The sequence below is a fragment of the Odocoileus virginianus genome, chromosome 3, assembly GCF_023699985.2.
Source record: "Odocoileus virginianus isolate 20LAN1187 ecotype Illinois chromosome 3, Ovbor_1.2, whole genome shotgun sequence".
NCBI classification, from domain to species: Eukaryota; Metazoa; Chordata; class Mammalia; order Artiodactyla; family Cervidae; genus Odocoileus; species Odocoileus virginianus.
Window position 1 is genome coordinate 40097706 of NC_069676.1, and position 10441 is coordinate 40108146.

At 61.4% G+C, this 10441-nt stretch overlaps 1 protein-coding gene across 1 annotated transcript; it reads left to right on the forward strand.

Moving 5' to 3' along the window:
* The first annotated feature begins 16 nt into the window (after positions 1-16).
* Positions 17-6887, forward strand: BSG (basigin (Ok blood group)). The gene is made up of 7 exons (XM_020901416.2): positions 17-140; positions 4574-4730; positions 5012-5094; positions 5211-5624; positions 5979-6003; positions 6128-6194; positions 6280-6887. Exons 1-6 carry the CDS (start codon positions 74-76, stop codon positions 6189-6191), a joined length of 810 nt encoding a protein of 269 aa, XP_020757075.1. The 5' UTR covers positions 17-73; the 3' UTR covers positions 6192-6194; positions 6280-6887.
* Positions 6888-10441: the final 3554 nt, after the last annotated feature.

Sequence of the window (10441 nt, forward strand, 5' to 3'; positions counted from 1 at the left end):
GCGCGCCCGGCGACTGCCGGGTTCTTATAGTGCTGCAGGAGGCGGTTGCGCCGGGACGGAGGGACGGCGGGACATGGCGGCTGGTCAGATCGCGGTGTTGGGGCTCGTGCTCCTGAGCGCCCAGGGTGGCTTCGGGGCAGGTCAGGATCTTGCGGTGGGGGCGCGAGGCCTGTCGGTGGTCCGAGCTGGCAGAGAGCGGCTCGCCTTCCGCTCCAGGGGAGACCCTGGCCTCTGCGAGAGGGGGACCCACGGCCTGGTGAGGGAGACCCCGGCCCGGGCGGGAGAGGAACCTCGGACCCGGGAAGGAGACTTCGTGCCGGGGAGGGAGACCCTTCTTGGGGGAGGGTGGAAGACCCCAGGGGAGTAGAATCCGGCTTGTGGAGGGAGACCCAAGCCCGGGGTGTGGGGGGAGACCCAGGCCCCGGGGGGTGGGAATCTCCGAGCTGAAGCAAATCTGCGCGAGGCAGCTTATGAGGAGCCTTCCCAGCTCGGAGAGCTGGAGCGTGGGGCGCAGGGAAACCCCGGGCGCCCAGACACCGGCTGTCACACGGGAGGTGGGTGGGCGGGCTTTTGTCCCCAAGGGGACCCGGGGTCCCCCGGCACGTGACGGCCCCTGAGGCGAGCCGGCTTTTCGGCCGGAGGGATTGTCGCATTCCTGCCAGGATTTAGGTCCCGTGTCTCACTCTGACCGTGCACTTACTTACCCCAGGAGTCGCTGAAACACTTAAACCTTTGTGGGGAGGCCGACACTCCACCTCCTCCAGTTTTGTCTGATTTCAGGGCCCAGGAGGTGGCGGTGGTCCACCCTCCTATTTTTACCGGGATGGGAGCGGAGGCATCGACTGGGAGGGGAGGTATTCCAAGGTCACCGTGAGCCACCCGACTCATAGCAGGAAGGGTAGGGGGACCGTCTGTTTTTACAGACTCTCCGACGAGGCTCTGTTTGCCAAGCTTCTTACGGTGGAGGCAGCCTGTTTGGTGGGCATGTCGGATTTAGAGAATGCTCGCCTGAAAATGCATTAAGGCGTACCTTTCCGGGAGAAAGCCCCACAGACTCTGCCTGAAAGACAGATTTTTTTTTTCCCCCCTGTGTGGATCGAGGCTTCATAATTGGTTCTGGGTTAACGATTTATACTGACTGGCACACGGAGAACAAAGTGCAAACCGGCAGGGTTTGGGTCTCTTCCCCAGGGGAGGCGGGAACAGGTGGGCTCTGAGCAGGGTGCCAGCTGCCCTAGGGTGTGGGAGGGTCTGCAACCTGCAGGTTGGGGAGGCTTCCCCTGGTTGCTCCTGACCCACTTTAAGATCCAGGATCTCAGTCCACCTCTTTCCTCTTCCTTATAATCAAAGTGGCCCTTTATTGACCACCTCTGGGTGGGGCCCCTGGCAGCTTGTGCCCTCCAGGTGCAGGCCTCGCTGGCCAGTGGGGTAGGAGGCCCTCTGTAGAGGGCAGTTCCTCTGGCGGTCCATCACCCTTAGCTGTGGACTTCTTGTGTGTGTGTGTGTGTGTGTGTGCACGCGCACACACACGTATACTGGGGGAGGTCAGTCCTGGTTTATTCCCCTGGGGCAGTGTCTGTGCCTCCTGCTCCGTTTTCACTTTCCACCTCTTCCAGGGACTCTGGCAGAGACCGAAAAGTCTAGGTCCCGTGTCCTTTTTCTGCTCAGTGTGAGGGCGTTCGTGGAAGTGTTTGCCTCTCCTGGCCAGGTCAGCCAGGCCCTTCTGTCACTTGAGGCCCCAGGACAGTGTTCCTGCTGGGAGGGACCTGCCGTCCAGATGTGCAGAGTCCCCTGGTCCTGGTGTAGCCAGTGGATGGGCAGGGGCTTGCTCACTGGTCCCTCTCTGGGTCTTGAGTGAAGGACTGGCCCCCCGCCAGCAGGGTGGAGGGGTGAGCAGCCTAGGCTGGCCTGCCAGAGGTGGTCTCCTGTCTGCCTCGTCCCAGGAGCTCCCTCTGGGCTGTGTACCAAGGCCTGCCTGGCGCTGTGCCCGGCCCGGCTGCTGAGTGGGCACGGAGGAGGGGTGGCTGTTTTTAGATGAAGGTGACTTTACTTGAGAACGTGGGTTGCAGTCACATGGCCAGGAAAGGAGGAGGGTCAGGCGCTCTCCCTTCCTGGGCTCTGCTGCCTTTAATCGGGGCCCCTGTGAGTCCTGAGGGTGCTGCCCGGGCCTCCTGGGTGCTGGGTTGGCTGGGGGTCAGGTGTGCTTTTCCCGTCAGCGCTTCCTGAGGGGCATGGGGAGGTGTCCTTCCTCATGGCCCTGTCCTGGTGACCGTCAGTGTCACAGGTGTCACGTCCTCCGTGGTGGCCTTGGGTGCTTGGCTGCAGCCCCTGCACCCCCCACACACATGCACAGGAGGGACCCAGCTCTGCTGATGGGCAACCGGGATGGGGCAGGTCACTCGAGGGGGTAGGGTGACTCCCTTGCTGCGTGCAGCCCTCTGACCAAGCCTGGGGTGGTGGCCTGCAGGCTCAGTTGGGGAAGTGGCCCCCCACTGGCCTCTGTAGACACCCTGGGTGGGGTTGGGGCCCTGCCTCTCTCTGAGAGCCTGAGTCCTCACCTTGCTGCCACCTGGAGGTGGCCTGGGGCACTTCTTTCCTCTCTCAGGAGGCAGGGTGGGGCCTGCATAAGACCTGCCTAGCTCCTGCCTGGCTCCTTCCTTGACTCCGAGGGCCTGTCTAGGAGAATAGGGGTTGCCAGCCTCACTTCCTGCCCTGACTCACCTCCCAGCTCTGCACAAAGCTGCTGCTTTTGCAATCTTGGGAAATCTTGACAGAGAAACGGGTGACTGGAGGCAAGCCTTCGAAAGTGGCGCAGAGGTGGTATCCAGCCTCACACCCCTGTCTGCCTGTCAGCACCTGGCCTGGGGCCTGGGTTGCCTGTGTGCTGCCCTGGGTGGTTAGACTTGAAGGTTGACCTGTCCCTGGGCCTTGTGGCCGGCCGGGCGCATTCTCCTACACAACCTGTGTGCACACGTGTGCGGGTGCTGCTGTAGGAGAGTCCCGGGACGGCGGCACCCAGAGCTGCCGAGGGGCCTCCTTTGCCTCAGGCCTTACTGGCCTGACTTCTGAGACATCCTGTCCTCTTTTAAAGGAAGCCAGCAGGTGGCTGGAGGTGGGGCAGTGAGGACTGGCGCTCAGGAGGAGACCCCGCTGGGCCATCCCCATGTCCTGTCCACGGGCTCCCTTGGGTCTCCCTCCTCCACCTGAAGGAAGCTGGTGTCCCCTAAACCAGAACTAGAACTGGGGTCTGGATCAGCCTGCAGCCAGCCTACCCAGGACCTAAAGCCGAAGGCAGCCCAGCTGTGAAGTGTGTCCTGGGATTCAAGCCTCAATCTCCTGGGAGGCTGGGAGTCAGTGTTGACAGGAGGGGGCGGGCTGAGCAGACTGTGCTCTTAGGGCGGCCCCTGGTTGGGGTATTGGGCATCAGCTGGAGTTTTCACCCATCTCCAAATGCTCCACCAGCTTCTCATGCTTTGTCTGTGCTGTCAGGCGGCACCGTGACCCCAGTGAGGAAGCGGGGGTCTGGATGGCAGCCTGGGCTGCTTTCCGGCTGGCTGAGCTGTCCCAGTGGAGCCCTGGGCTCTGCTTTATGCCAGAGGCCTCTGGGCTGGCTTATTCTGCACATCCATCCTGGGAGTATGGCCTTCTCCAAGGGATACCTTGGGGGGGGTGTGTTTGGGTGACCGTTCCAGAGAAACAGACACCTCCTGGTGGATGACCTGGCAGCCAGCTTTATTACAAAGTCCACTGTCCCCAGGCACAGTGAGAGCCCCGTGCAGCCACGGATCCCAGGGGGCTGACGGGAGTGTCCCCGTGACGCCTGCTCCCAGTGCCGGGAAAGGGCTGTGGTGTGGACATGGCTGAAAGTCAGCACCCGGAGGCGCAGCCCGACCCCCAAGAGAGGTCCCCCTCTGGTCTGTCTCCTCCCTGGAGGTCTGGAGTGTCCTGCCTTGGTCCCTGCAAAGGGACCTTCCCTAGCTCAAGCCCAGTCCCCTTCTCCAGAACCATCCACCTGCTTCTGACCATCTGGTTCGAAGTGGCTTCGCATTTTGGTTCCTAAAGAGAAGGTCGTAACAAATGGGGAGGTTTGCCTGGCTGGAAACTAAGTGGAAGGGCTGCTGGGCATCGCCCAGTGTTCAGGCAGGACACTGCATGGAGGCTTGGTGGCAGGTGTGGCCTCCCAGGAGGCAGGCACATCCAGCTGGGCTGCTGCAGCTCCATGGCCTGAGCATTCCTGTCCCCGACGGTGGCCTTGCCTTGGTTGGGGGAGGGGGCAGCATACCAGACCACCCAGAGGGGCAGACCCAGCACTCACTGTCTGGGTCCTTGTTCTGGCATGAGGTGGGTGCTGCTGCTCCCCCTACATCTGAGGCGCTGCCAGTGAAGACCATTCCCCCAGAGTCCCGCCCCAGATCCCAGGTGAGGACCTTCCAGAGCCCTTGTGCTTCTGGACTCTGGGGACTAGCCCTGGCCTCCCTTCTTCTGTGGAGGTGGCTGGGGCCCATGGCAGACTAACACCATGGGTTCTGACGGATTTTCCTGATGCCTTTCGCATCTCTCTTTGGCTGCCCAGGGAGCAGGATCTGGACAACCATAAACGATGACGGCTCCAAAACGCGGCTCACCTGTGCCTTGAATCACAGTGCCACAGAAATTGTGGGCCACCGCTGGGTGAAGGGGGGCAAGGTGCTGAAGGAGGATACCCTGCCTGACCTGAAGACGGAGTATGAGTGAGTGGGACCACCAGACAGATGGGTGTGGAGATGACTGAGGCCCAGGATCCAGGGAAGTTCCTGGGCTGCCAGACTCCACCACCTTCAAGACCCTTCCTGCTTCCTGTGGATTGGGGTCCCCTGCTCCTGGCTCGCAGGGCCCTGGGCCCCGGGCCCCACAGGGAGCAGCTCCAGAAGCTGCCATGGGCTTGGATGGCGGCCAGGCCAGGGCTCCTGGGTGTGGTCCCTCCTCCCTGGGAACCTGCCCACCTCACCCTGCTTCCTGCATCCGCTTGCAGGGTGGACTCAGAAGACCGCTCAGGCCAGTACTCCTGCATCTTCCTTCCAGAGCACGCGGGCCGCACCGATCTGGAAGTGAAAGGTGGGCTCCAAGGGGAGTGGGGGCAGGCGCAGATCCCACCTTGAGGGCTGGGGCAGGGCAGCTCCACCTCCATCTCTGGCTGGGGATTAGGCTCCAGACTGCCCTCTTCCCCACAGGACCCCCCACCGTCATGGCTGTGAAGAAGTCAGAGCACGCCACGGAGGGGGAGACTGTGGTCCTGGTCTGCAAATCGGACTCCTTCCCGCCGATCATCTACTGGCTGTGGTACAAGAAGAGCGAGTCCGGGGACCAGGTCATCACCAACGGCACCCAGAGCAAGTTCTTCGTGCTGTCCTCGGAGAGCCGCACGGAGCTGCACATCCCCAGCGTGGACCTGAAGGAGGACCCCGGCACGTATGTGTGCAACGGTACCAGCCTGGAGGGCACCAGCCAGGCGGCTATCACGCTGCGCGTGCGCAACCGCTTCGCTGCCCTCTGGCCCTTCCTGGGCATCGTGGCCGAGGTGCTTGTACTGGTCACCATCATCTTCATCTACGAGAAGCGGCGGAAGCCGGATGAGGTCTTGGATGGTGAGCCAGTGCCACAGTCCCTCCACTCCCTCCTGGATGGGGGACCCTGGGCCTCTCCGGAGGGTGTGCCCCCTTCCCCGGCAGGGAGTCTTCTGGCCCATGAGGCCTTGCCTTTCCTTCCCTCCTCCTCACTGGGCTGCCTGGTGGGGCAGCCGGGGCCGGGCACTTGCCTGCAGGGGTGCTCTGGGGTACCCCTCCGACCAAGACCCCAGACAGCCCATGTGAGGGTGCCTGTCCCAGGGGCGGCTGAGGGCAGAGTGCTGTGGGGTCAGGGCCACCCAGTGAGGGGTCGGGTATGGGGAACCCCTGACGCCTGCCCCTTCTCTTGCATGTGGCTGCCTCTGCTCTGCTTAGATGAAGACACAGGCTCTGCTCCATTGTAAGTCCCCTGCTGGGGAGTGGGTGGGCAGGGGAGGGGCAGGGGAGGGGCACAGAGGAGGTGGAAGGAGCAGGGGGCAGGAACCTGGGCAGTCCAGATCTCCTGAGGACTCCTCTGTCCCCAGGAAGAGCAGTGGGAATCCCTTGAACGACAAAGACAAGAATGTTCGCCAGAGGAACTCCAGCTGAGAGGTGAAGGGGAGGGGAGGGCATGGCGGCAGGGGCGGGGGTGGGACCCTGTTCCCAGGCTGGTCTGAGTCCCCATTTCTTACCACAGGACCAGGATGAGTCTACAGGCAGCGCAGAGAACAGCCCCACGCTCTTCCCTCTGTGGAAACCCCCCCAGCAAAAGCAGACCCTGTTATACATTCAGACTACACATTTTCTCCTTTTTTAAAAACTGAAGTAGAGTTTTCTATGTGTAGAATTCTGCTCCTTAGGGGCTTTGCTTTTCTTGTTTAAACATCTCGTGAGCACCCCAGGCCTCATGAGGTTTGTGTAAGGCTCCTGCTGCACCCCCCCACCCCACTGGCCGCCTGGGCTATTGGTGTCCTGATCTATTCACAGGGCAGGGCTGAAGGCTCCTGCCCCGGGTCCATCTCTGAGGCTCCTGGGCTGGGTTGGGCTGGAGCCAGGCCCCTGCCCTTTCTGGAAGGTCACAGGAAGGTCCCAGGCCGGTGCCAGGCCAAGCGTCCTGCCCTGTGGAGCTAGTGCTGTCGGTCACTGCAGGTCTGAGCACGTGGCGGCCTTAAGGGCATCCCCCTCACCAACGCCCCATCTGCAGACACAGGAGGAAGGCAGCCTGGCCGATGGTCTCAGAGCTGTTGTGCTGGGCCTGAGCCCCACTCCCTTCCATCCTGCTCACAATAAAGTCTGACCCTCGTCCTCTGTCCGCTGTTGTCTGTCTGTGCCGGGCCTGGGGCTCACCAGGAGAGCTCGGGAGATGGGGAGGTTTAGCTAGTGAGGCTGAGCACTATAACGTGCTGAGACAAGAGCATGCTTGGGGTGCTGGGGGCCAGGTGAGGGGTGTGGGAAGGGACGGGAGGAGCCCTGCAGCAGAACTGAAGATACCCGCTGGCTCTCCAGGCAGCAGCCCTTCTAATAAGCCTGTTTATGTCCTTCAAAGGGAACCTGGGGAGAACCAAGGCATCCTTCCCACAGGGCCCCCAGGTTGGGCAGCCCTCACATCAGCTGCCAGGCACCCCCCTCCTGGGCAGAGCACTCCCTGTGTCTTGGGTGGGCCTCACTCAAGCTGGAAGTCTCCAGAAGGCATAGTGGGTGGGGTTGGGGGACTCGAGGTGGGGCAGGGCTAATGCCCTGAGACTCTCCAGGGGGAGAAGAGGGTTGCCTGCTTGCCCATCCTGTACCCCGATAGCTGGGGTAAATGGGGAGGCATGGGTGGGGCCAAACCCTGGGCCTGGGGAACCTGAGCCCAGGGTTGTGTGGCCCCTCAGGTCCCCTCTGGAGGCCTGCAGACATTCAGGTCTGGATGAGGGGCTCGGACCTCTGCTTTTTGGGAGACACAGGGGTCTCAGTGTTGGGCTGGCTTTTCCCATATTTCCAGAGAAGCCAGAGATCTGCTGGTAGTGGTTTAGTTGCTAAATTGTGTCCAACTCTTGTAACCCCACAGACTAGCCTGCCAGACTCCTCTGTCAATGGGATTCTCTAGGCAAGAATAGTGGAGTGGGTTGCCATTTCCTCCAGGGGATCTTCCTGACCTAGGGATTGAACCCAGGTCTCCTGCATTGCAGGCAGACTGTTTACCTACCAACTGAGCTACATTTTTCAACATTAGCAAAAATCCCCTACATACCAATACCTCAAAAACTGAATAAACTAGGCCCACTGGCCACCAGTTTGAGGCCTGGTAGGTTCTGAGGTAGAATGGACATGCCTCTGCCCAGCAGATCCCACTGCACCAGGCTGCTGACCAGGTGTGTCACAAAGTCACCTGCTGCTCTGGTTCCTCTGAGCACCCATGGCGTGAGTAGGGGCCCTTTACAGGTACCTTGCACCCCACAGCCTGGAGGAGATTGATTCACAGGAACTGAGGCCACTGGTCCCAGAAAACCCAGGGGCTGGGGCAGAAGGGCTGCAGCTGGCCAACCATTCCCTCCAGCTACCACCAGATGGCACCTCGTGCACACCCGAGGGTACTGGTTCCTGGGAAGTCAGGGAGTCGTGTCTAGAGGCTTTGGGTTGCCCTGCCTGGTCCCAAGTGCCCGCTAGCTGGACACCCTGGGCCCTGGGCCCTGGGCACCCACCACTTCAACTTCTGTGGACATCCCTACTGGGCAGCGTGGTCAGCACTGATGCACCTGGGGCTGGGTGTTCCACCAGCAGAGGAGGTGATGACAAGGCCGGACCTTCTGGGGGTGCTGCCAAGGCTGGGGCTCAATATCTGTATGGGGGGGGCACGAGTAGAGGCTCCCTTCCTTGGAGCCTGTAACCCCAGGCCCCTGGGGCTCCACCCATCCTGCCCAACCCCTTTCTGTTGTGCCCCCGGCACCCGCACAGCAGCTTGAGGTGTAGGAGGCACTGCTGGTTTCTTCATCCAAAGTGTGCACCTTTCCTCAGGCAGCACCTTGGGGGAAGGGTGGGTGGTCCATGTGGTGTGGGGAGGGGACTGGCTCCAAGATAGGCCTCTGCTTGCCGGGCACAGACACACGGCTCCACTTGTCTCCTTCACCAAGTGTTCCTGGCCATTCCTGGAGCAAGTGTTTGGTGAGCGTGGCAGTCTGCAGCCCCTGTGCCATGGAGGCTGCCTCAGGTCCCCCCCGGAGGGACGTCACAGCCCTGTCCCAAGATCTAGGGAGACTGTCTGCGGCAAACACCTGGAGGCTCAGGACCTGGGTCTGTCTTGAGGTCCAGTGGCTGAGGCAGGGGTAGGACTGGGTGTGCCTTCCCTCTGGGCCACAGCCCTGGCTGCCCACCCCATCCCTGGGCCCACTGCCCCTGGAGGCACCCCAAGGTACCACGGTAGTGGGCAGTAAAAGAGGAACTGAGGGGTCTCGCCCAGCAGCAGAGGGCAGAGCTGAGAAGGAACAGCCCGAGGTGTGGGGTTCTTCAGACCCCGGTCCCCCATGCCCTCGTGCCCTCACCAGGCAGTTCTGGGGCTCTGTAGGGAAAGGAAATTCCAGGCCAACAGAGGACCCGCCCTCACTGTACAGGTGCCAGGACTCAGAACTGGGCAAAGGCCACTCTGCTTAACTAAGGTCACTGGCCAGGCAGGACCTGACAGTGGCACTCGTGTGGGCACCCTCGACCGAGAGACTTCCTTCTCCTCCAAAGTCAGCGGTGCATGTGGGCACCAGGCCGCCATGCAAGGCTGAAGAGTTGTTCGGTGTTTCCCTTGAACTTAAACTCTGGGGACCTCTCTTGCTGGTCCCAGGCCTGCCAAGACTCTGACCTAGTCTCAGCTCCTTGGCCTAAAGCTGTTTTTCACTCAGAGGGTCCCCAGACTGTGGGCTCCATGACTTCAGACCTCGCTCTGCCCCAACTGAGCAGGAAGTGTGGGTGGTGTGCTGAGGAGGTGCTGACAGTCTGTGGCAGGGGGCTGGACAGCCAGATTGCAGGACAAAGGCTCAAGGCCCCGCCTGCTGGAGGCCCCGGGGCCCAGAACGCAATGCCAGTGAGAAAGAGGCAGAGACACAGGGTGGCAAGAACAGGGCTTTCCTTCCACAGGCAGTGGGGGTCCAGCAGTTAGGACAACAGACTATTAAGGACTGACTTAGAGTTTTACTCCATCTGCTCAGTCTGGTCCCCACCCCCACCACCCCTGTGTGCTCATCTCCTACACCTCCCACCCCCTGGGTCCTCAGTGTTCCTTCTCCTCCAACAGGCAGGCACCACGTTGCCCAAGGACCTTTGCACAGGCCGTGCTGCCTGCTGGACCCTCTTCTTGCAGACATCCACAGGGCCCCATCCCTCCTGTCGGGTCCTGGCTTGTCTTCGGACACCACCCCTAGTATTTCCTTATCCCCTGTCCTGGCTCAGGCTGAGTTCACCACACTCTGAAGGATACAACCATGTCTGCTAACATCACACCTGCCATGCTGATTGTAGCCTCCGCTCGACTGTCACCTACCAGGGTAGGGATGGCCTGTTAGGTTCACTTCTGAATCCCAGCCCCTGATCAAGTGCCTAATAAGTATTCAGAGACTGAAGGAATGAATGATGCTTAGAACACTCTGGCTTGGGCAAGTGGTGAGAGTGGGAGGGAGGGACAGGGAGCCGGATGGCAGCCTGGCTCAGGGTGGAGCCCATGGGTTGGGGAGGGGTCTGTAGGAGAGGGGTTGGGACCCCATTCCTCTGTGACTCACAGGTCCCTGGTGGCAGGGTGCCGTTGTGCCCCTCCAAGGTCTGGTGGGTCTTTGGGCTGAGCTGTGGGCCCGCCTCCTCTCTGCTCTCAGCCCAGAGCCCTGGGGCTCTGGCGGTCT

Coding starts and splice junctions, on each gene's coding strand:
- BSG (XM_020901416.2), top strand. CDS start 74: ATGGCGGCTGGTCAGATCGCGGTGTTGGGGCTCGTGCTCCTGAGCGCC. Junction 141..4,573: donor CCAGGGTGGCTTCGGGGCAG/GTCAGGATCTTG, acceptor TTGGCTGCCCAG/GGAGCAGGATCTGGACAACC. Junction 5,095..5,210: donor CACCGATCTGGAAGTGAAAG/GTGGGCTCCAAG, acceptor TCTTCCCCACAG/GACCCCCCACCGTCATGGCT.